The 25,576-nt window shown below is 40.1% G+C and overlaps 2 protein-coding genes across 3 annotated transcripts in view; both read right to left on the reverse strand.

Annotated features, from left to right (window-relative positions):
• Positions 1-16,514, reverse strand: part of LOC147331531 (protein phosphatase 1 regulatory subunit 1A-like) — a 31,197-nt gene extending 14,683 nt beyond the window's left edge. The window contains exons 1-2 of the mRNA XM_086293946.1: positions 16,149-16,514; positions 2,263-2,323 (exon numbers count right to left, since the gene is read on the reverse strand). Of these exons, the coding sequence (XP_086150072.1) occupies positions 2,263-2,323; positions 16,149-16,229 (142 nt within the window). The 5' untranslated portion in view covers positions 16,230-16,514. The remainder of the gene's footprint in view (positions 1-2,262; positions 2,324-16,148) is intronic.
• A 3,857-nt stretch (positions 16,515-20,371) lies between these two features.
• LOC147331532 (pro-FMRFamide-related neuropeptide FF-like) lies at positions 20,372-23,124 on the reverse strand. Of its 2 annotated transcripts, XM_086294362.1 has the most exons (4): positions 22,866-23,124; positions 22,090-22,205; positions 21,404-21,520; positions 20,372-20,518 (listed from the first exon to the last, which is right to left on the reverse strand). In XM_086294362.1, the coding sequence occupies exons 1-4, from the start codon at positions 23,013-23,015 to the stop codon at positions 20,464-20,466; spliced, it is 438 nt and encodes a 145-aa protein (XP_086150488.1). In that variant the 5' UTR covers positions 23,016-23,124; the 3' UTR covers positions 20,372-20,463. The 2 variants fall into 2 exon arrangements, with proteins under 2 accessions (XP_086150488.1, XP_086150489.1); XM_086294363.1 differs by lacking the exon at positions 20,372-20,518 and having other exon boundaries at positions 21,029-21,520; positions 22,866-23,122.
• Positions 23,125-25,576: the final 2,452 nt, after the last annotated feature.

Consider the following 25,576-nt stretch of genomic DNA (forward strand, 5'->3'; position numbering starts at 1 on the left):
AAGCTAACTGTGCTTTACTAAGGGCTATTTGAGTCATTCCTCATTTTAAGTTACACTAAGGCAAAACAAGGTAAATCCATATTATGGGATAAGTGGAAAACTTCTCTCCTGTACGATTCTGTGGAACCTAAGAGACCTTTTGGTCTCTAGTACGTTTAATAAGTTTAGAAAGAAAAAAAAATGTTTAAAAGACATTTAAAATCAGAAGCCTGCAGTCAGTATCATCTTTTTCTATCAGGGATCAGCACAGCGGCTCATCTGCCTCCATCTCCAGCTCCACCTCCTGTCTTTTTGTTAGTGCCACCATCTCCAAACCATACATCATAGCAGCTCTCTTGTAAACCTTCCCTTTCGCTCTTGCTCTTGTCTTTCTGTCACAAATCACCCCTGACACTCATTTCCACCCACTCCGCCCTTCCTGCACTCCTTTCTTCACCTCTGCTGTGTACTGTTCATTGCTTTGGATGGCTGACCCCAGGTGTATCAGCTCATACACCTTCACTACCTCTAATACCTGTGACTTAACCTTTCCACCCGTCTCCCCTCATTCACACATACATATTCTCTCTTTTTCCTTCAGTCCCTGGAATCAGTATAATAAATATAAATGTAAGTAAATTACACTTTTATGTTTTGTCCATGCTTATTCATCCTCCTATTCCTTTTTTTCTAAAATGACTTTGCCCGCTGCACTCCTCTGCACACCCTCTCGAGTTCCTTATTTTTCTTTTCTCGTCTCTGATCTATGAAGCTAAGGGGATTGTTGAGGTTTTGCTCCGCACTTTTATTCAGAGATCAAGGTTGACTTTGAGACTCTGCACATGCTCAGTGTCCAATTACTGACTCAAATAAATGCAGAGGCACATGCACTTGTGAGCACACTTTCACAGTGGTTTTCAGACACCAGGCATATCACAGGAAACACTTATTCTTAATCTGTCCAAATTAGACTGTTGTTCTTTGCAAGATAAAAAAGCAAAGACATGTCATCTTTCTGTGGTAAAATGCTTTGATATGAAGAAAATAATAGTTGTGTTCCCCGAATCGGTCCTCAGTGACGCAAAACACTTGTTTTTTTCTTACTCAGCAGGGAGTATAACCCTCAGTTTCCTCACCTAAAAATGACTGTTTCTGCCCCATTGCCTGCTGATCATCTGTTAATTCTGCAGTAGGTCACATTACACACTCACAGAACAAAGTAAAGCAGAGGAAGCAGGGAAGCATGACTCATATAACAGGATAACTCTCAGGAGGTCCAGTGTTGTGTTTGATCATTAGATCCCATGAGAGGACGCGCACCAGGCTGTTTTATCTTGCTTTGTTGCAGCAGGAAGATTCATTTGGTGCATGATAGAGTTTAGATGCAACGTCACAACAAGCAGGAGAAGATATCAGTGTGAAACATACAGTACTGTAATTGAGGTAATTTGACTGAGAGTGGGCCTGAATTAATTTTGCATCTCATAGTAAGATTTTCAGTGAAGAAGTGCTTTAAGGTAAGAATTACAGGTTTGGCTGTGAGCTGTGGGAGGTTAGGCATGTAGTTGTGATATCTGTGAAACTGCACAAACTCTATTTGTGCAGGTTTATTAACTCGTCACTTTTTTGAATAAGGGGACCCTTCATTACCATAACGGTAAAAAACAAAGAGACGAAAACACCTAAACCACCTTTCTCAAGGTGAAAAGTGGTTTCACCCAAAATAATGGAAATGGTACCTGACTGACCTTGAAGCCTTTATGTGCACACACTCGAGCAAAGATGAATGAGTCTGCTTACAAATGACCGAGTGGATCAGCAGTGCTGTTTTTTAAATTCTAAGACTGAATTCAGCCTTGAGTAAAAAATGCAGTTATCTCATAATTTTGAATGAGGTCACTCAAAAGGGCGCAAACAAAGACGACTCCGGCAGGTAAGCTGAGCCTTTCGGCAAAATGCTTAATTCCATTATGCGAATATAGTTGGGCTACTGTGCACACACCTGATAAGAGTCCTCTGTAATGTGAATGACTGCTGCTCACCTGTCATTTAGCACAATAAGGGATAAAATAGTTAGCAACACTTGTAAAAGCACAATATCAGCTCAGCTGCTTGCTGCTCAAACCATAGCTCTCAGAACTGTATGTATGTCTCTCCTGTGCTTAAAGAAAGCCAAATTCTGCTTTCTTAACAACCTGTCATTATGTCAGCCCACAGATAATGAACACAGAGTAAGTTGATACACAAGTGACAAATATAGTGTGCGTGTTTGGGTTTCCTTACCTGGTGATGATTGATCACTGGATGCCACTAAAGTGGCGGGCGTGGGTCTTCGTCTTCTGATCTGAAAAAGGTTGAGAAATCGACAATTTAAAGTGCGACTTTAATCTTTACTGGGCTGAAAAAAACCTTGAGATCTTTGATGTTCTCACAAATTTTAAAAAATAATTAACTGGTACATAATAACTCAGGCATTTATGCTTTACGTTATCACAGCCACACCCATCAATTTTTATGCTTTTTTTTTCTACCCATCAAAATGCTAAGCAACACTACAGCAATTTCTCATATTTTATCAACTAACCAATGAGGAAGAGTCTAGACTTGTTTGCCCGATGATCAATTCAGTATCCTTGTTCTCTGCATGATGCTGTCAGACCAGCCTGGACCTTTGTGTTTGGTAGTTAAACACTCTGAAGATGCCTGAGCTGAACAACAGCAATCCTGCAGTGCTGAGCATTGAGAGCAGCAGGGCAGCATGCCGCCTCCTACTAGCTTCTTCTACCACTGTGGACTGTGCTAGAGACCATTCTGGGACAAAATATTAAAGTACATGCATTTTGTATTTCTGTATGAAACACACTGACTTTACACTTTATTAGCTACAGCTTACTAATATTGTGTTGGACCCCTTTTGTCCTCAAAGCTGCTTTCACCTTAAAAACAATGTGCCTGAAACATTCCTCAGAGATTTTGGTCCATATCGACATGACAGCATCAAACAGTTGCTGCAGATTTGTTAGCTGCACATCCATGATGCCCATCATGTTCCACCACATCCTAAAGGTGCTCTATTGGATTGAAATCTAGTGACTGTGGAGGCACATTATCCCAATGAAGGAACCATCAGAACAAGCGGTACTAAGGGCCACTAAATGTGCAAGTAAATATCCTCTATACCAGGGGTGTGCAACTCCAGGCCTTGAGTGCTGATGTCCTTCAGGTTTTAGATATCACCCTGGGTCAGCACACCTGAATCAAATGATTAGTTTATTACCAGGCCTCCGGAGAACTTCACAACATGTTCAGGAGGTAATTTAGCCATTTGAATCAGCTGTATTGGATCAAGGACGCATCTAAAACCTCCAGCACTTGAGGCCTGGAGTTGCCTAACCCTGCTCTACTGTTACACCACTGCCTAAACAGGTGATTCAAGCCAAGCTTTCATGTTGTAAATTTGAAACTCATCAGATCAGGGAATGCTTTTCCAGTATTTTATCCTCTAGTTTTGGTGAGCAGGTGAAAAATGTAGCATGTAGGTTGTAATGAGTGGTTGTTTGAATTAGTGTTGCCTTCCTATCAGCTCATAGCAGTCTGATCATTATCCTATGGCCTCTGGCATCAACAAGGCTTTTTCTCCCAGGGAGCTGCTGCTGTATTTGTTTTCCTGACCATATTCTGTAAACCCTAAAAATGGTTGTGCAGGAAAATCCCAACAGATCAGCAGTTTCTGAAGAACTTGCATCAGCCTGTCTGGTATCAAGAACCATGCCACATGTAAAATCACGTTTCTGCCCCATTCTGATGCACGTTTTGAACTTCAGTAGGTCACCTCAACAGTGTCTACATGCCTAAAACTTAGTTGCTGACATGTTATTAGATATTTGAATTAATGAGCAGTTGCAAACGTGTACCTAACAAACTGGCTGTTGAATGCATGAACCACATCAAAAAATGTTACAAACATCAAGACCTTTGTTGGCCGATGACCATATTCAGATATGTTGTGCTTTGTAAAATGACTCAATATGTCTGACACGGAGTATAACGTTTGCGTTTCAATGGGAAAATGTTTCTTCTCAAAGATTTCTATATTTCTGAGCTCATAACACAGACCCGCTGGACTGGTGGCTTTAATCTACCCACAACCTAAACTGCATTTTTTTGCTGCTGATGGATCGTTTTAGACCCAACATGACAGCAAAGACGTGCAATTGGTGAATGAAATGAGTACAGCACCTTTCATAGCTTGCTAATTTTCCTTTGGCTTCAAAATCAAATGATGACATTTCAATTATATTTTGTTCACAAAAAGGCTGTGATATAGTAATTTAAACAGAGCAGGAATTTAAACAGACAGTCAATTATTCACAAACACAGGTGCACACAAAAGCACAGACATAGCAAACGGGGTTGCTGACTAATGCTGCATGTCATGTCTGCTTCTGTCCTCCGTGCATCTTTCCTAAATGCTGCTTGTGCACTGAAAACAGAGCAGTCGACCTCATGCTACACAGTGTAGCATCACGTGGTAATTCTTGTTACAATTAAATGCGCTAGTAACGAATGACTTCAGAAGATCCAAATTTGATCAAAAATTGAGAGTTTTAACAATATCTTAAGCTGTATCAGAGAAAAACAAATATGACAACAAATATGTCAGATGAGAATCAGTGATTAAATCAGTGGCACGGGTTTGAGTTCAAGTCTTTGGTGAGGCTGAAAAGTGCACAAAGCTGTTTTAGACTTATTTCTTCTGGATTGTTGCTCTATCTGGTCTCTGCAGACGTTATTATTGCAAAAGTAATATTTCCCCTGAGGTGACTCACATATAATAAATCAGCAATTGGAGCTGTGCACGGGTATAGACCTAAATTGATTAGCTTCACTCCGTAAAGACGGAATACAGATGTAACTACGTAACAATGGAAATAATGTGCAGTAATGAAAAATGAGCAGAGTCAGTTGTATCGCTGAGGCAAAGTCTAATTGGGTATTCAGATTTGAAGAGGCTTCATTGCCTTTGAAATCACTACCATGGAGCACAAGAAATCCCTGAATGAGAGGAGACGCCGAGTGTCTTTCTGTTAACATACAGGCAGATATTTTACTGCTTTGAACACTTCACTTTGGAGAAAATTGCTGACCTCATATCCTGAGACACGTGTCAGTGAGAGCTCCCTGTGACTGCAGCCTTCTCTTTAGGCTTGTGATTTTTTTTCATCTGTCTTGTGTTGTATAAATGCTCATGGTAGTTTGCTTTCACAGTAATCGCTGTGTCAAAACACAAGCTGGCTCCTCTGCAAGTGATTGTGTGAAAATTGTGTCAATTGGATAAGATTTTAGTTGTATATAAACACTAATAAATCCAAGCAGCCAAATTGCTAATTTTGTGAGAGTCAGTTCATCCATCTGTTGTCACTGATGCTCATCCGAGCTGATATCAGGTGAAAAGCCAAGTGCAGTCTGGACAGGTCAGCAGTCCATCACATCACTAATACAGAGAGAAGAACAACCACTGATCCACACCTTTACTTTAGCTGTTCTGCACAGAACGACCTGAGCTGACAAACAGGCTCAAAACCAGAACTGTTTTGCTGTGAGTCAACAATGCTCACCACTTTCCCATTGGGCTCTCTGCCACTATGCAGTACAATACCTGTTCAGTACAAAATCACATACAAGCATATACAAAATTAACTGCCAAATAGCCAAGACCGAATGAAGCACTGAGCAGGCATCACTGCCCTCTTGTCTGACTGCAGGTTGGCGCTTTTCTTCGATTTCTGTTGAAATCTCACTGAGAAAGCAAAATGTGCACCGATGTGGCCTTACACAGAATGAATGGAAATAAAGCACTCTGGTATATCGTTGGCTTTTAAATGTGCTATATAAATAAAGTTGCATTGTATTGTATATTTCAGTACCGCCTGGTGGTTAGCTGATGAGTGCCAGCAGACTAGTCAGCATCTTCCATGCAAACTAGCGATCAAAGCAATCAAAAGGAGGTTTTGGTCACCTGGTGACCACAAGCAGCTTCCAGAAACCCCTCACCAATCGGTTGGAGAATTCACATTTGTCCTTAGTGATCAGAGGTTGCCAGGTGGTGTTGGGTGGCTGGTCTCTAACTCTGTGTGACTGAGGCCTCCCATATGGAAAAGATATATATAAATCTTATAAAGTTTGTATCTGTCTTGTTTGAAACTTGTATGAAAAGCATATAAGAGTGAAAACAGATAAAAGATCGCTTGAAAATTATATAAATGAAACTTGTATGTTTTGGATACTTCCTAAAACAACATATGAAAGTAATGAGAAAGTGGCCACTTTCATGAGTAAATCATATAAGCCTTATAAGATTCACTATATGAAGCAAGTTTTTCCTATTTCGTTGGCATATGGGCTGCTGATCCGATGTGGAAGGTTTCTTAGGAATAGCACTCAAAACTGCAGCTAATTTTGTGTAATGTCCCTTTAAATGACAATAAATTTTACATTCTCAAAGTAATTTAAGTGATTTCTCCCCCTGAAGAATACATATTATCTTAATTGATTTATCTGGTATGTTTGCAGCTTACTTAACCTCATGAGAAGCAGGGCTCAGAATCGAGAAAGCCGCAATAGAAAAACACTCTTGTGTATACTATACATCTTGCACTAATATTTAAGCCCTGTGCGTGTGTGTTTTGTTACCATTTCAGAAAATCCACCCCGCCAGCTCACATTAAAGCACAAACAGGCATGGCTGTGTAGAAGTGATTATTCCCAAAGACATTATCCTTCTTCTCACCCGGCAGCAGAGCAAACTCACTGATCCTTCACTCGCATAAATAACCCAGCTTACTGGACTGCTCACCCCCCTCAAACCGCCATGCCTGCCTTTCAGCCCACAATCCATTTAAAATGGACTTTTGCGCTCTTCACAACAACGAACAAAAACAGCCTGTGAAAGTGACGGGTGGGCAGGAAAGGCTGTGCATGCCTGGTATTTCTGATGTGTGGGGAGCGGCCAACAAAACACCTCTGACTGGTAAATGTAGGTCAGGCCACAAGGCGGTAGGGTCAAAGTCTTCTTACAACGATGCCCGCGAGTTGTTTGGATGTACAAAAATAAGATTAAAAATGACAAATTATATCCACCATTAGAATTTTTCTTTTCCTCTTGACTTCATTTTACATGAAAAACAGTGAGACTAATTTTTGTAATGCTGGAACAGCAACAGCTATCGTTCAAACAATAACTGGAAAATGTCTTTAAAAATAAATAAAACTCAGCTCTGAATGAGTACAATACTTATTTTAAGACTATGGTCCATGTTGTCCCTTTTAAATTACAGGATGAAAGTTATCGTATGTGATCAAACTAATAATGGAACAAAACACTTCTTTGGACAGTTTTACATGGAGTCTCCTCAAACAGCGAGACACTTCTGTTCTCACACTTGAACTCTAAAAGCATCTGAGACAATCTAAAACAAGATGGAGAACAAGCACTCAGTTATGAGCGCGCTAATCTTTGCTACTAACTTGAAAGCTGCAAGTTAAGGAGCCATTTTTATAGAGAGCCTGCAGGCTCCCTACTAATCCCCACTAAGTGTTGTCATGCAGGCCATGTTTCAGTACACTTTGTCAGATGCCATCACCGTCTCTCCGTTACACACATGGTGTCTCTTGGCATTGATGCCTTGACAAATCACCTGCAGCAGCATTAGACAAAGTAAGAATATCACCTCGGCTTACGACCTACCAAGTGCATGTTTCAAAGTTGAAGTGATGCTGGTTGCACAACTTGCAGGTTTGTGTATAATAATAAGTTTCAGGTGAGTGAGTGATAGAATTAACGTCCTCTAGATCTGTGTTTCTTATTTGCTGATAACGTTCATGCACTAAAAATGACCTTGTAAGGGCACTAAAAATATTACATTCGGTTACATTTAAATTTGTTTTTGGTTGAAATATCTCTGCACACCGACAAATGTTGAGCTGAGAGTGACACCCCTGTCTTAACAATGTGATAATCGGATGCAACATGGCACCTTCTGGATAGATGAATCCCCCGAAAGGCTTTTTAAAAATGTAATTTATTAACACCCAGACAGTCAGTTACCAGTACACTGGTAAGCTAGCCGACTACATGGCATTGCCAGCTTATTCAGGCCAAATTGTCAGATAGCATACAACAAATAAAGCTTAGTTTGGTTTAGAAAAGGCTAGAAACATGATTTCAGCTCCTGTGCTCTGTAAAGGAAAGTGTAAATCGGGACGTATCTGTGGCACTTTGTCTACATTGTTTAGACAAAAATACTCAAAGAAGAAGTTTAAAGATCTCAAATCAAAATTTGCACAATTTAAAAATAAATGCACATCAGTGGCAAGTATGGCATTCATCTTCATTAAATAATGACCATTGATAATCTGCTGTACTTGAAGGTTGTTCCTGGAAATCGCCTCCCTGAGGTAATAAAGGAAAGGTGTTTAATAGCTATGTTCTCAGTAAAGAACAAAGACCACCTGCATGGGGAATGCGAGGACGGACATTGTCTCAGCACTTAATTGTCCATAATAAAATTATTTCAATATGTCACAATTCATCATCTAAACAGGGAATATATTCCTTTCATTTATGAGCGAAGCTTCTTCAAGCGAGCACTGCTCATGTAAATGAAAGATGGAGTTTAATATGAGCTCTCTGCAGGACAATGAATAAGATTTGATCCTTACACAACTGAAATAACTCTATTAATCAGCTTATAAATACTCCAATTAATTCCTCACAAATAATAGCACTCAAGGAATATGTGAATTTTTTAGATATTTTATGTTTCCTCCTGGGGAAAGCCACAAAGTTCATCACTCAAAATTTAGCTGGAAACACTGGGCTTGCTTTTCTTAGCATAAATACTAAAACAAAGTGAGACAGATAATGTTCTTTGCTCATCCACAATCAGCAAACCTACATATCTGAAGGTAATTTCCCTCAACGGTAATCCAACAGCAGAAATCCGTCTGGTGTGACTCGATCAGTGCAGCAGGGGAAGAGGTAAAATAATGAGTTGGACTGATGATGGATCAAGGCTTTTCTGTGAGTCAGGACTGTAGCGTTGTCAGGTTTCCGGTTATTGTCATGGCTGTGTGCAGGCAGAAGGAGAGACAGGACCCAAAATGCAGGACTCGGAGGCAGACATTAACTCAAAAGACTCAGCTTTATTGCTGATAGCAACAGAACAGGAGCCTCACTAAACTGGGAGTACAAAAACCAAACTAGCTAGGCAGGCAAGCAGACAGAACACATAGTTAACATGAAAGTAGAAGATGTTAACGACACGACACTGACACAAAGACACACTGGGCTTAAATACACTGAGGGAGTCATCAAGGAATTAGAGACAGAAGAGGAACACAGCTGGAAGGAATAAGACCTAAAGCTGGAACACTGACATCAGACAGGAACAAGAACCTTCAAAGTAAAACAGGAAACAAAACACACTTTACTAAAACACGGACTAGACAGAGAGAGACAGACTTGACACTGACCAAAACCTACTAAATAATAATCATAATCAAAACAGTATCACTGATTAATCAAATCATTAATCATAATCTAGAAAAACACCAAAACATGAGAAACAGAAAGCTAGGTCAACATGACCCAGAACCGTGACAGTTATGCCTTTAGGATAATGAGGTGTTCACAAAGTAGCCCTGTGCTCACAGCTATGACTCAAGTGTCCAGGTGCTCGTGTACAGGAGAGCTCCATAGTGGATCTGTCAGAAAACTGCCCAGTCTGAGTATGCCAATTATGTGCTCGACATAAAACTCCCGCATGACTTCCATAAAACCGCCAGGAGAGAACAGATGCTATCACCCAATTACCATATCCTGGATTCAATGTGATGAAATTAAAGCAGAAACAATTTTCTACATCTGTCAGCGATAGCTGTTGAACTACTACTATAAACAGCCAATCAGCTATGAGTATTATTGTTACAATAAATAATAGAATATGTACAATCTATATAAATCCATCCATCTATATAAATGATATGTTAAATAATATAAAAACATTGAAAGAACACTAAAAGCAACTAACTACAATATGCAGATTATTTTCTCCTTTTGGTACGCCTGCACTGCACGACTGAGACGACATTATGAGGTCTGTTTCTACACTTGGCTCAGGGCAGGTACACTCCACAAAATAAGGAAACTGTGAGTTACTGCTTACATGCAAACGCACAAAAATCATTTTAACATTAGCTGTGTTAGCTAATATTAGAAGAAAGTAAAATGCTACTTTGATTTACTGCAAGAAAATCAAAGTACTACCTTCATTCACACTCACTGAAGCAACATAGAGAGAAAATTAAAAAGCAGAATGCCACAAAAGTATTAGATCACACAAAGCTGTACTGATTCAGCTCTGCTGCTCCTTCGGGGCCACAGATTTAGCTAGCGGATAGCGCTGCACATTAAATTCAAACCCCTGTCCTCTCCCCTCAGGCAGGTCGCAGCTGCCGTGCTTAACAACTTTTTATGGTGGAAACCTTGCAACACACAAAAAACACCAATCTCAAATCCCAGCCCCCTCCATCTTCTTGTTGTGGTTGTAGTTGCTGCTGTGCAAGCCCCCAGCTGCCTATTATGTCACAGAAGCATTAGGTGTGTAAATGTCAGGGGAGTGGGATAGTTACCCTTCCCGAGTCCAACGGCTTTTGTTCATGTGACACCATCTGGTCTTGGCCTCTGTCAGGTCCAGTGTCAGATGTACGGCTATAATATGAGATGATTGTGCTGTATTATGGATAAGAGGAGTGAGCGAGCGTTTGGGTTTTTTGTGTGTGTGTTTTGGTGATTAAGGGTCAGAGAGGTTCCTCTGTCTGGTGCACAGTTCTCCACGGAGGCTGATTCACCATGCTGGGAGGTGTCAGGTTGCTGGGATTACTGAACCGTGGGTGAAACCTCCTGGTGTGACATTCGTACGAGCTCGTGCAAACACAACACACATTTTCTTTCTTTTTTTATTATATCTGGAGGTTCCCTTTGTTTATTTTCTTTCTCTTTATATCTGACTGTCTGATTTGTTCGTCTGTCTCATATACACCCACACAAAGACAAACACATAAATAAATATATACACTGTATAAAACCACACACTTGGGAGCCAGCTTGCCACACAGGCTGAAGAGGCCACTTGCAGAGCTCTTAGAATAAATTGAAAATGTAAAGTCCCAGTGGCAATCAGGCACGCTTTTGGTCATGCTTATTGAGGCTGTGAGCTAAGAACTCTCTTGAGTCTTTGCAGAAACAGTAAAGCAAGTTTTACCCATATAAACCTAGAAGGAGATCTATCTGCTCGTGAAAGAAAGCAGGTAAACACACGGCTGCGAGCCGTTTAAGTCTTAAATTGAACGGCCGCAGCCTGGAATCAGACGTGTAACTGAATAAATACAGACAACACCAACTCCCCCAACACTCAGACACAAACAAGACAGACACATGAAATTACGTCTGCATCCTACAGATACCCTTGCAAAGCCTGATGTTGAGAAAAAGAACATGCACTGCAGAAATTTTGAGAGCGTGAAGCGTGACCAGATCCCAACAGACTCAGTTTGAGACAAAGATTGTTTGTTTGTTTACTAATGAAATGTATTCACATATGTTATAAAACTCTGTAATCTCCAAATTATCTCTATATTTTATATAGATTACAAGAACCCTGACACTTGAAGCCCTGTTGCAACCCTAATCTGTTTTTTAAGACTCAGTCACTGTTAAATGATTGCAAACTTCTTCTGTATTGTTAATCATTTATGCCATGACAGCGCAGCACAAAGAGTGATCTGTGTGAATACAAATACCAGTGTAATACCTGTCATGTAATATGTAATTTCCATAGCAGTGCAACCCAACATGTTTTCACCTTACCTGTGAAAGGTGGCCATTTTTTATTACATTTAAAATCAATAAAAACAATTCCAGCACCTGTGATGCCTCGTGTTCTTTATTACAACAATATAATGGACCCCCTCTTGAACTTTTACTCATGCTGTCTGAAGGTATTTCCATTTTATGGTTCTGAATGATTATATTCCACCGCATTATACTGCTGAAGTCAGTTACTAAGAACATTTCACATATTGTGAAGGTGCTACATGATTTAGCAAAATAACTGTTTGAAACTACACTCAACAAAAATATAAACGCAACACCTTTGTTACTGCTCCCATTCCTCATTGGATGGACGTAGAGACCTAAAATTCATTCCAGATACACAATATAACCATCCCTCCCAAACAGTGGTCACAAATCAGTCCAAATGTGTGGTAGTGGGCACATCTGCTATATTGAGATAATCCATCCCACCTCACAGGTGTGCCACATCAGGATGCTGATCTGACATCATGAGTAGTGCACAGGTGTACCTCAGACTGCCCACAACAAAAGGCCACCCTGGAATGTGCAGTTTTTTGCGCTATTGGGGGTCTGGGGACCCAGAACCGGTCAGTATCTGGTGTGACCACCATTTGCCTCATGCAGTGCAACACATCGTCGCATGGAGTCTATCAGATTGTCAATTGTGGCCTGTGGAATGTTGGTCCACTCCACTTCAATGGCTGTGCGAGGTTGTTGGATATTCGTGGGAACTGGTACACGCTGTCGTATACGCCGGTCAAGCACATCCCGAACATGCTCAATGGGTGACATGTCCGGTGAGTATGCTGGCCATGCAAGAACTGGGACATTCTCAGCTGCCATCTGCCCTGAACAATGTGAACCATGATTCATCCGTGAAGCGCACACCTCTCCAACGTGCCAGACGCCATCGAATGTGAGCATTTGCCCACACAAGTCTGTTACGGCGACGAGCTGGAGTCAGGTCAAGACCCCGATGAGGACGACGGGCATGCAGTTGAGCGTCCCTGAGACGGTTTCTGACAGTTTGTGCAGAAATTGTTTGGTTGTGCAAACCAATTGTTCCAGCAGCTGTCTGGGTGGCTGGTCTCAGACGATCTTGGAGGTGAACCTGCTGGATGTGGAGGTCCTGGGCTGCTGTGGTTACACGAGGTCTGCGGTTGTGAGGCCGGTTGGATGTGCTGCCATATTCTCTGAAACGCCTGTGGAGACGGCTTATGGTTGAGAAATGAACATTCAATGCACGGGCGACAGATCTGGTTGACATTCCTGCTGTCAGCATGCCAATTGCACGCTCCCTCATTGCTTGTGGCATCTGTGACATTTTGCTGTGAGACAAAACTGCACATTTCAGGGTGGCCTTTTGTTGTGGGCAGTCTGAGGTACACCTGTGCACTACTCATGATGTCAGATCAGCATCCTGATGTGGCACACCTGTGAGGTGGGATGGATTATCTCAATATAGCAGATGTGCCCACTACCACACATTTGGACTGATTTGTGACCACTGTTTGGGAGGGATGGTTATATTGTGTATCTGGAATGAATTTTAGGTCTCTACGTCCATCCCATGGGGAATGGGAGCAGTAACAAAGGTGTTGCGTTTATATTTTTGTAGAGTGTAGTTGGCAGTGTTTCTTATTTGTAAATCCGTCGTCCAGCCTGGGTGAGTGAAAGACTAATCAAGCTACCATTTAGTAACTGGCTCCCTCCCAAGTTTCCCTCAGGATAACTGGTGCTCACGTCTCATGGTTTTATCAGGAAAATGAATCATGAGAAGTCTTCAGGCTGAAATGATCGCAATCTTTTCTCAAATTTTAAAGGGTAAGAGCCCGGCTCGCTGGCTGGGAGCGAACGCAGAACTGGTACTATGAGATGAGCCAAGTGTTTATTAAGAATTACAGAGGACTTCGTATTGATTTATGAGTAGCTGGTGCGACCCAAACTATGATTTAAACTGGAGTAAAATAGCATAACAATACATCCCCATTATGTGTGCATTTAGTGGAGGAATGAACAATGTTTATCCAAAAGATATTCCCTGAATTTATGTTCTGATGATAGCGGTGTTAAAGACATTGAACATTAACCTCCTGAACAAAAAGTACCACTGACTTTTTATCAAGACATCATGGGTGGTGCTAACTTTTGGTTAGCCAAAAAGTCAGGTTTGTCCTGCTTGACCCTGGTTTATCCAGGTTATTCCAGGTATCCTGTAATTTGTCACCTGCCTGTTGTATAGTGTTATTCTTAAACATAAGAACAAGAACATGAGGATATGTGGACAGCACTGCCCAGTATATCCAAAATCTCCCACAAGCTATAGCTTTAGATTTAGCACATGTTTAATATGTATACATATGAAATCATTCAGCCACTACTGGTGCCCTTTAAATTGGGTATTTTCATCACAGAAGAGACCAACTCTGACAAGGATAATACAGTTTATTAGAGAGAACAGTTGTTAAAGCCCCAAATTAAAGCAGTTGTTTGGTGAGTAAAGTCCCAGAAAAAAAAACTCTCTAACTAATAAAAGCTTGATATAGCTTTACCTTGTTCAACTTTACCCACTGACAGTACATAAGTAAAAACACCACTTCTAAATTTGTGACCTTTTACGTGTTGTTAAGGAGGCGTTTACTCCAAAAGCTCAACATCAAGTCATCAAACACTTTGTAGAAGTGACACTGAGATCATGTGACCAGTGTAGCTTGATCTTTTATTTATGATGGTTTCAATTGCATGTCAAAGATCATAACAGTGGCTTTAATAAGTAAAGATTACCTTCCTGAACAAAAATGGCAATTTTTCTGCAATCATCCAGCAACAATTGATTTTGTTATCGAGGGATCCTGGGAGGAGCTAGGATCTTTTGGGTTTGCCTACATCATCACTGCAGGGGCTGTGGCTCCAGGTCTATCCTGTAATTTGCCTTTATGTCAGAGAGTGCTCTTATTCTTAAACATTGCATTTAATTAGTTCTCCTTTATATAAGAAGCACAAATTGTTTTCATGCAGAAGTAGACACCAAACCAGACTGGAAACGGCTCCAGATTTTGTGCCAACTGTCTTATTTTGCTGTATACGACTCCGTGTGTGTATGTCAAACTGATGTTACGCTGACTGAAATGCATGTACACACCAGCAGATGCAGCCATCTCATATTTAGTTTCTCATATCTGAGGCTTGTAGTCATACATTCTCCACCTGCTACAGTAGCTCTATGTCTTAACTTAACTCTCAAACTGAAATCTCTACACAAGAGCAAACTCTCCCTCTCTCTCTCACACACACACACACACACCCATAACATCTACCTTCCCTTTGGGTTTCATAGTATCAGCGAGGGAAAAACTAGTGTCGGGAAAAGCAGCGAGTGAGACAGAGTGTAGCCAGACTCCTAAATCCTTGCCAGCTTTACTTGAGCTTCATTCATTATGAACAACCTGTCCTGTTCATGTTATATTTATAAAAATGAGAAAATGGGACACCTCTTTTCACTATATTCCCAACAGAAGGATGGATTGCACTCACTAAGCTCCTTCAGACACTAACAGGAGTTCTCTTTTTTTATGTCATAAAGTGGTGTTTGCCACAAATCAAGTTGAGTTGTGCAGTTAAATTACCTTAGAAGAAAAAGTCCATTAATGATGAATGAGTAAAATTCATTCACCCTGTCAGCATTTCATTGCTGTAGGATACAAGCAGTCAGTCACTAATGAAAAAAAAAAAAAAACACTGACCTCCTAGAGACATCAATATACTGCGGCACCCCCCCTTAACCACCGCTGAGATACTATGCATCTCGGTAAAGCCGCTCACTGTGAGTGCAGATGGAAAAATCAGTTATGAATTCATCATCTTCACATTAGAGCTGTAGTCAAAACATACGTCAGGCTAATTAGATGCACAGAAGAAAATGTGGTCTACTTAAAGCAGCAGTTACTCATCAGTGTAAACTACAGCATTTGGGATGTAGCATGCTCAGCTGCTCAGCTCTGACTACACCTGCTTGCTTTGACAGCTAGATTACATATGCTTTAAATATGTGTTCAGAGATTTTGCAAATCGTTCCAAGTATAAAGCAATTTTTTCTTGCATCTTCACTAGTCATCTTGATTGTTTTTTAAAAAAAGTGGGAGTAGTACTCTAATCGTGTCTCACTGATGCAAAGAGGAATCCCTTAAAAGTCCCATATTACCCACACCTGCTCCTTCCACCTTTCTTCCTGCCTCCTTTCCCTCCACCTTACCTGTTCAGCTGCCTCTGGGTCCAAGTGGGTGTCCAGTAGAGGGACGGTGAACTGTATCTTCCTAGGGCTTCCAGTTTCCATGGTGGCACTGTCTGTCAGAGAGGCAAACGGGAGGAAGAAGGGGATGATCGAGAAAGGAGAATCCGTACGAAACAAGGAGGATAAAGAGCTGAAAAATAAGTGAGCTCCAGCTTATTAAAAAAGAATCAGATTGTTTGAGTTTCTGTCTGACTCTTTTCTGTTCTTTACTTTTGCCTTTAAACACACTTTCCCCTAATTGCCTTGTTGTTTTGTGCCACCCGGTCTCTAATGATTTTCCCTATCTTCAACACCTGCTAGTGTCTCTATTCTATCTTCCCTCTCTGTCTCTCCAGGCTCTCAATGCTCAAGCAAGGGCATTCTCCGCAAGGAACACCTCTCCTTCACTCTCATTCGCTTTCACGTCAAGTCCCACCCTCTTTTCACGTTTCTTTCCGTCTTTATTGGCTGTCTGAGCTCAGGGCTGTTCTGCAGCAGCCCCTGCACAGACGAGAGAGCGAGGATGACAAAGGCATGCTCTCTCAAAGGGTAGAAATGGGTAGGATTTATCCAGCCTCTTCTTCAAGAGTATTTTTAAAATCACTTGCCTACACATGCTTAAAAACAGCCTACGCTGTATTTTAGATACAAGTGGTCTCATTCAGAATGAGGTCAAGCTGACATCTACACATATACAAATTTGTTTGTTGGTTTATTTAACACATGCACAGTGTTCATTACTGAACAGCTCTGTGCATAGTCCCTACACAGATGGTACAGTTACCTGGGAATCATGCAGCGTAATGCAATTCTGAGCCAATATTGACCATGTGAGAGAATAATCTGAGCTTATAAAAATAAAAACATACTGTTATGCACACTAAGCAGTTCTTCATTTGCCGTAATGTTTTACACAAAAAGGGTTTTCTCAGACTTCTGCAGTTTTCTGCCTTTTGTTTGATACGTCCTGATGTAGGAACAGTTTGAGGTTGTGATGTGTGTGTGTGTGTGTGTGTGTGTGTGTGTGTGTGTTCTGTTTTTGATGATTTCTTTGTTCATCACTGGCCAGGCTTGTCCTGTCTGACGCCTGGCCAGCACAAGCTTTATTGATTGTCTCTTAGCCCCAGTGTCCCCACACCACATGTCCACTGGGCCCCGATACCTGACACCAGCCAAGGAGCATACGGTGTGTCAAATGTGCAGTGCTTTTTGGGAGTGAAATAAATATCAAGCGTGACGCCTTCAAACTCTGCTCTGTTTTAGGATAAATTTCAAGCAGGCGTGAAGAGCAAGCTAAACTTTAACTCCACACTAAATATGAAAATTATTAATATTTCTGATGTACAGTCTAGTGGAAGAAAGCACTCTCACTGTTTCAAAAGACCATGCAATATCTTTTTTTCCATTTTAGCGTGAACAGTTCATCCAGAAACAGCAGACAACAAAGGAGCTCAGCAGGAATGAAGCAGCCACATGGGCTGCACCATTTGCATCTTTTACAATAACATTTGCTATAATTCCTCATTTTAAATGCTTTAGATTGGATAATAGTCACTCAAAAAAGTCTAAACATAGAGAATATTTTGGTAAATAATCACATCTTTTAAAAAAAAAATCATGTAAAAATGAACAAAAACACAGAATTCTGTGTTTTCTTCTTCTGATCTTAGACTGTTTCTTGCTGTGGTGGGATTGCATATTTTTTGTCTTGTAGCTGGTAGTAAAGGAGTGAGAGAAATAATAAAAAGCTGCCAATGTAATTAGAGCTTTTACTGAAAAATGTCCTGTCATCAAAGCAGAAAACTGTTAATAAGGGGCCGCGTGCTCTATGTGAGTGTGTTTGTGAGAGACAACAGCTGGCTGCACGTTTTCCAGAGCAGCCTCTGATGTGAGCAGTGAACGAAGGACAAAAGCTTCGTCTCTGCTGCTCCTTCACATCAGCAGAGTTTTATCTCTCTGACTCTTTTATTGAACTTTCAAAGGGAAAAGGTATTAGCCAATCACATAGTCTAACAGAAACTGGGCAAGTCCTGTTTGGTGACAAACTGTTGGCACTAAACTATAATATACCACATTTATTAACATTTATTCTCTTAAGGTCCTGAAACAGCATTGAAAGTCTGGACTTTGGATCACTGCAACACTTTGAATCTTTTCTTTTTCTGTCATTCTGTTTGAGATTTGCTGCTGTGGTTGAGAATCTAAATTATTGAGTGCTTCTAATTGAATCCAAAGTAAGACAGAAAAACAATTCAGATACTACTTGAACCTCTGAAACCAATTTAAGTCTCAACTTCTTTAAATAAAGTGTAGACCTCCTATATTTTTTTAAATGCATGCTGTCACTTTATACTTTTTTGCTGCATGTAACAGAAATCTTCTTTGTTTTTTTCAATAGTTAAAGCTTTGTGTACTTTAATACATATGCAAGTTTAAATATGCTTAATTTGACTTAAGTTGACAGTTAGTGGGTAAAACAAGTAAAGAGGTGACAGGGAACACTAATAGTATAGTTCTTTAAGACAGGGCAGGGGCATGGGAAAAAAACTGTTGCCTATTTTTAGTGTTTCCAACATTATTTATTTTGTATATATAGTGAAATTTTAAAGGTGCAGTTCAAAAGTTTCCACTGCGTGCAGCAGAGGACAGATTCCCGTTTAACCTTAAAGTTACCTGTGTTCTCTCCAAACAAGATCATTTGATCACACTGTAGCCATTAAAGCCTGTTGTGTGTGTGACAAATTGTGCTGTGTCACGGCCATGACCACTAATGGCTGAGACCTCCCTCTTTGCTGTTCAAGATGGCTGCCATCCAAGATGATGACCATGAGGGAAAGTGGAAGTGTGGAGGTCGGATAAAGGTCATCAAACAAAAAAGAAAGGTTTCTCTCTGTGTGTGTGTGTGTGTGTGTGTGTGTGTGTGTGTGTGTGTGTGTGTGTGTGTGTGTAAAACAGTGCTGCACACAGGAGCTGTCTAAAGCAGTCTTTATACCCAGTGTATCTGTCAGTCAGTCTGGGTTTTCGATCTCGCTCTCTTTGCAGCTTTCTGGTATAATTACTGCACACACAGATGTTTTGCCTGAACCCCCTGCAGACTCATGAAATTCAGATGAGCCGACTTTCTTTAAGTCAGTTAAGCTGATGAGAGGCTACAGCTGTGTGGACAACAGCACCTGCTCTGCCTCTGTTGTTTTCTTTTGTCTCAATATGTTTCTTGTTATCTCACATTTATGTCTCATTGTCAAAGCTGGTATGTAAGACAGATGTAAGTCAAAGCCACGCATATCTCTAAAGTTAGATGTGGTTCTTTCTCGTCACGATTAAAAACAAGATGATGATGACCAACTTGCTTAAAGATGCTTTGAAACAGCAGCTCTTAACGCAGTGCTGCTCATATTTCATATAGAGTCTCTGTTTTTGTTTGATAAAGTACTCATATTAACAGGTAAATACTGTCATAGATTTGCATTTATTTTCACATTTTATTTCGAATGCACTCAGATTCCAGTCAGCTTTACTTCCAGTCATCATCACCTGTAAGTAATCATCCAATCAGGGCTCTCTGTGTGCAGCACAGGTTCCCTTTGTTCTGTGCCACAATGTCTTGTTACGCTCTGCGGTCAATCTTACCCTTTTTGTTTTGTAACAAGGTTTTCATTTGTATGGTTCTTGTATGTTTGTTTGTTTGTTTCATTTCTAATTAGAACTGTAAAGATCAGAGTCCAGAGGCCGGGAGCAATCTGCTCAAACCTGTGATGTTACGACAACAAACACAGATTAAACCATAAACAAGAATTTAAAGTTACATTTGATTAAAAATAACCAAAATAATAATAAAATGACTGAATCATTGGTCATTAGTCTTAAAAAAAACCCAACAACATTACTTTATTTTGTCTTCTGGGGTGTTGCAGCAGAACGAGAGCTCGAGGTTATAAAAGACTCATTTTAAGTGGGATTGACATGCTTTCCTTCCCAGTAATTAGCTGTGGACACCAGTAATGTGTAGAGTAATTGCATGTTGCTGTGTTTTAATTAGTTGCATGCTGCTTCCCCAGGTGGCCTGTAAATAAGCCACAGACACAGAGAAGTGCTGACCATCACGGCACAATGAACACAGGATTTCCATCCTTATCCCACTACATTAACCCCCCGCACGGTGCTGTTTGTAGAGAAATGAAAAATACTTACATTACGATCGTATTTCATTCATCTCTCTGTGTGTGGTCTCCACTGCATTTACATTCCCCTGATGTTTAAGTGAACCAGCACAGACACATTTCAGTTATGCTCTTGTTTATGGCCGAGCTGATGTGAGTACTGGCTGCAGATCCAGCAGATATAACACCGTCCTGCAAACAAACAAAAAAATACCATTTGTCCTTTGATCGAATTTAAAAACAAGGAAGGCTGATATTAGAAAAAACAAACAAAAAAAACCAACGCTAAGTGCTGAAATAAGAACTTAAGCTAAATGATTTTAAGCTTTTTAGGCTAAAAAAACTCCTCATTTATTAGTTTATGAGCTGATAAAACAGTTTCGATAAAAATAATAAATGTTGGCTGGTTATAGCTTCTAAAATGCAGAATTCACCATTATCTATTTATAAACACCATTTATTGTATTTATCATATTATATATTTAAGTGGAAGATTTTGGGGGATTTGAGAGTTTATTTGGACAAACAGGACACTTTAAGATCTCACCTTGGCTTGAGAAAACTTGGATTTGCCATTTTTACACACATTTCACAAACTAAAACATGATTAGCAACAGATTAAGTGGCCATATTTAAATGAACTCAACAGCTGGATTTATAAAATTTCAACATCTGTTTGTTCCCACCTTTCTTTAACGGATTACTGTGATATTTGAACACTGATAACACTGAACACAAATACAGATGAAATTAGCATTACAAGATTAAAGTTCTTTTATTTGAACGGAAGAACAACAAAAACATAGCAACTAACAATTTACAACAAACATTTTCAGTCCTTAACATGCCGATCCAAACAATCACCAGTCACCGTGCTTCCTTCCCAGTGTTGGAAATTCAAAGAAAATAACAACAATCATAATCATGAAAGATTAAGCTAGTGTCATCTTTCACTGGACACCAGGTGTAAAGTCAAGCCTAGTGGGCTGGAGCTTAGAGTGGAACAAATCTAGTATCTTTATAACTCTCGGCTGCTTGACCTTCCACCAGGGCAACACCGCATGACTGCAACATTACTTCTTGCCAAATCTCTGAGGCACGGCCATACTCCAGATCTGACCGGGGGCAGCCTCCCAGTCACGGGAATGCATCTGATCCTCCAGCACAACCTGCCCTCCGGAGCTGCGGCCAAACCTGTGACGGGAAAAGCACCAAGAGTGGGAATTATTTCAATTAATTCAACTCCAAACTATGATTTTAGATAAATAAACATCTGTAAACGCAGACCAGAAAATACAAAATATTGATGTTGATGTTGTGATCTTAGCTGGGCCTCAGTTACATTTGAGCTTGAAGGACTGTTACAGAGGAAGGTCGCTTGAAGATGAGACCAGTTTAATGAACCCAGCTTTGCCATAAGAATCGTTTTGACTGTGAATGATTTTTACAAACGGACATTTCAAGTACATAATGGGTCATTTTGATCTTTTAAAATTCAGATATGGAAAGTAGTTGCAAATGGCTAAATGGATTTTCCTCTTCCTGTCTTCCAGTACACGGTGCGACCTACTGTATATCATAATCCCTTTAAATAGTTACAAACTACCCACATGGTGTATTTTTGAAGAAAGAATGGGTAAAAAATGATTTGGTGACAAGCCCAAACTACATCAGTGAACTTCCTATATTAGTGTTTTTCTGTAAACACATCTGATAGGAAAACTTGAAATGTAGATTAATACAGGTGATGTGATGCCACTGACCTCTGTGGCTGATGGAGGACAGACTCCCTGGCTTCTCTCTGAGCTCCGTGCAGCAGGGCTCTCAGCAATGAAGTCAGCAAGCGATCATCAGTGTCGCTATCTCTGTTTTCACTCTCCTGGAACACACCAGGACACATTTAAGGCTACACAAGCACACACCGTCGTGTCAAACTTTCTTCTTTTTTTTTTAAATAGAACATGAAGAACATCACAAACTTAAATGGCTGATGACTCCAAACAGTCTGTCCTACTGTGGCAAAAAGCCTTGAGATGTAGATATTAAGGCACCAAGGCTGAGAGATGTACATGGTGCACACCAAAATATCCATTCGCTTGATTTTATGCAAAGTAAAACTCAGATCTGTCCGTCCCTGCATGTCACAAAGAGAAAATCTAGTACTCGTGATCTTCTTGTCCTTTATCTGATTCGCTATCCTGCCCCCGACTATCTGCTCACACCAGAATATATAACAGTGTATTTCACACTGTTGCATGAAGAGGAACACCATCTGAAATCTAAATGGGCTGTGTGATTTATCCTGTCTCATTTGATAAAAGGCTCAAGTCGCATTTACATACAATCCTCTCAGAAAATGTTGGCATGTACCAGAGCAGGCAGTCCATATTTAAATCAGGCACAAAGTATGCATAAAAATCACCACATGTGCTTCAGCGATAGGATTTCAGTTTTAAAGCTTCAAATGATCATAAAATAGACTGTCAACATGTACGTGAAATGAAAATTAACAAGTTTTTCAGTGGTTTGATTGTCTCACCAGCCCCAACAGGCGGTCAGGCATGCTCTCCTCTGAGCTGCCAGGCAAGATGTCATTTTTGTCCAGGCCGGCTTGGATATGAAGAGCGTGACTGACGCCAGCCATCGCCATAATCAGTGCCAGAAGAGTCACCGCTGCAGCTGTGTCCATGTTCTCAGACTTGAGAGGAGGTCAGACAAACACTGATGACAAATATAGAAGAGGAAAGAGAAGAAGATGGCTGTCTAAGCAGACTTGCTAAGAACGAACTTCAGTGCTGGTCACATCCTCAGCGGGTCTTATATACACCTCGTGGTCACTGGCAGGATGTCTCAGGAGAGCTGATGAAAGATGCTACTGTACAACGGGGAACAGGGGACAGGATGGAGGAAGAGCCTTAACTAGGTCCATTTAGCTCGGATCAGGCATTAGTGATGACTTAGCACCAGAGTGTGTTATTATGTGGCCCCCAGGGTCGTGCAGCACAAACCAGTTATTAAACAAATAAATCTGTGCAAATGGACCCGGACCCACCCATCCCAAGGTAATGCACAGAGCATATACAATATATAACAGATTAGTCATGTGACTTCAGTTATACAGGAAGAAATTCAAAGCACACACTGTATTCAGAAGAACTGCAACAATTACCAAAAAATATAAATAAATAAAATGCATGCGCTCTGGGCCTTGATGTTGCCTCTTAAATCATCTTCTGTATGAAACAAGCTTTCTTTGTAACTACCCGAACTTTAATCCTACTTTCTTCTGATTGGCTGCCCCTGACAAACAGAAGGTTTGAACAGCAGGTGGGTGGAGATTCTGTGCTCACAGCTAGAGCTGTGGACCTGTGATGACCATATAATGGATCTCCTTTTCATGCACTGTAGATTATTTGCTTTCTCCAAAGCTTTATTGACATGAATGTAAAGTAAACCTTGGGTCAATAATAAGACTCTGGCTCATCAAACCCTTTGCTTACACAGAGTTTTCTTTAACAAGCAGATCAAGGGGTTTTAGGAAGAAGCAAACGATGCCTAAAAATGAAACAATTCATCTGTTAAACGTCAGCTCGCTTCCTTCCATTATCTTTCCAAGTAACACCAGCTTTTTTTTATTAGTGAGAGTGACACTTGCTTTATTAGGGGTACTTGTTCAGTTTAATGTTGCCTCAGTGTGTGTGTGTGTGTGTGTAATAATTAGTCACTTCCACATCACCAGATTTGGCTCATCAAAGTGCCTAATGGGTGACAATCCGCTTAAGCACGCACGCACATACAGCCTCTTTTTAACTACCATGGCAACCAGGATGACATCTAATGGATTCTGAGAGTTTTAGTTTTCATTAATGAGATCAGAAGCTTTTGGATTACATGAAAATCAAAGTTACTCACTCTGACTCACAAAAGTGAGTTTATACTGTTTCTAATAAGAGGACAAAAATAAACCCTTGTTTAGTTTTCTGTGATCCCATTGCTCAACCATCCGATCATCCATCCATTTCTTACGTCTATCCCAGCTTTCACAGGGCCAGAGAAAAATAAAACTGTGGTCATACATGAGTTCATGTCTTTTATGCCTTTCACTGGTTTTCCATCAGTGTTTTGGAAATTTTGGAGGGTGTTCAGTGTAAAACATGAGAAGGGCAGTATAGGTCTGAGATCTGTTCCCCAGCAGTGTGTCGATTTTTTTTTTTTAATTTAATTTCAGTGTATCTAAAAGCTGCAGAGGTGCAGGGCATGCTGTTTAGCTTAGCATAAATACAAGTAATCAAGCTTCTTCTTCAAGCTAGTAATTAGGCTTCTTTAAGCTTGTTCAGAGCTTATTACTCTGGGTTTTTGTTGCTCTAATAATCACAACATAGCATGTTAATAAGAAAGGTAGTTTTTTTTTTAAAGTATAGTTACATTTTTTTTTAAAACTGTTTTCACTCTTAATGCTATTAAGCTAAGCTACGGTCCTGCTTCAAGCTCTGTATTTAATTTAGCTCACAGAATTAATACATTTCTCTAAATTGATTGTGTTGTACTTGCACAATAAAACTGGCTATTTTTATTGGTAATACAATTTACTAATTTTATTTCTTACACCAATCCGTCATAATGCAGAGTCAGGTTAGATGCTGGTGAAATACTCTAAAGTATGGATATCATGTTTTACATAATTTATTTTCTATAAATGTAATACCTAAAAAAAAAACTATTTAAAAGACTCATATCACTAATGGGTCCGAGTTAAAAATAAACTTGAAAATGATCGTAAGATTTAATGTTCCGTTTTTGACTTTTTTAAATTTATCAGCCAGTGCGCAAGCCGACCACAGACCATGAATATTTATGTCACATAAACAAAACAAGATGCTTTATTTCTTCTTCGAGAAGAGTTACAATCAAACATTAAAGACAAACCCATCTCATCTGCACCCCTTACTTACTGTCCTGTTCATCTTTATGTTAACAAGCACAAATACTCAAGAACATTATGGGCAACATTTCCATGAAAAACAAAATCTATTCCAGACAAGTAGTTATATTATAGCTTTTACAAAATATACATGCGTTGTGTTTTCGTTTTTCCCTCCTATTTAAAATAACTACAGAAATAATGTTTTATTTCTCAGAGTGTTACCGCCACCTGGTGTTATATAAGTGAATTGCAGCTTTTACACATCCTTGGTTTTTGTCTGTACATCACTGGGTGATCTCTGCATAATGATCAAATTAAGCGGTCTG

Source organism: Aulonocara sp. 'chitande type north' Nkhata Bay, linkage group LG5 (genome assembly GCF_057382095.1).
Source record: "Aulonocara sp. 'chitande type north' Nkhata Bay isolate Kocher_YH1m ecotype deep benthic linkage group LG5, A_spYH_male_GT1.1, whole genome shotgun sequence".
Classification (NCBI taxonomy): domain Eukaryota; kingdom Metazoa; phylum Chordata; class Actinopteri; order Cichliformes; family Cichlidae; genus Aulonocara; species Aulonocara sp. 'chitande type north' Nkhata Bay.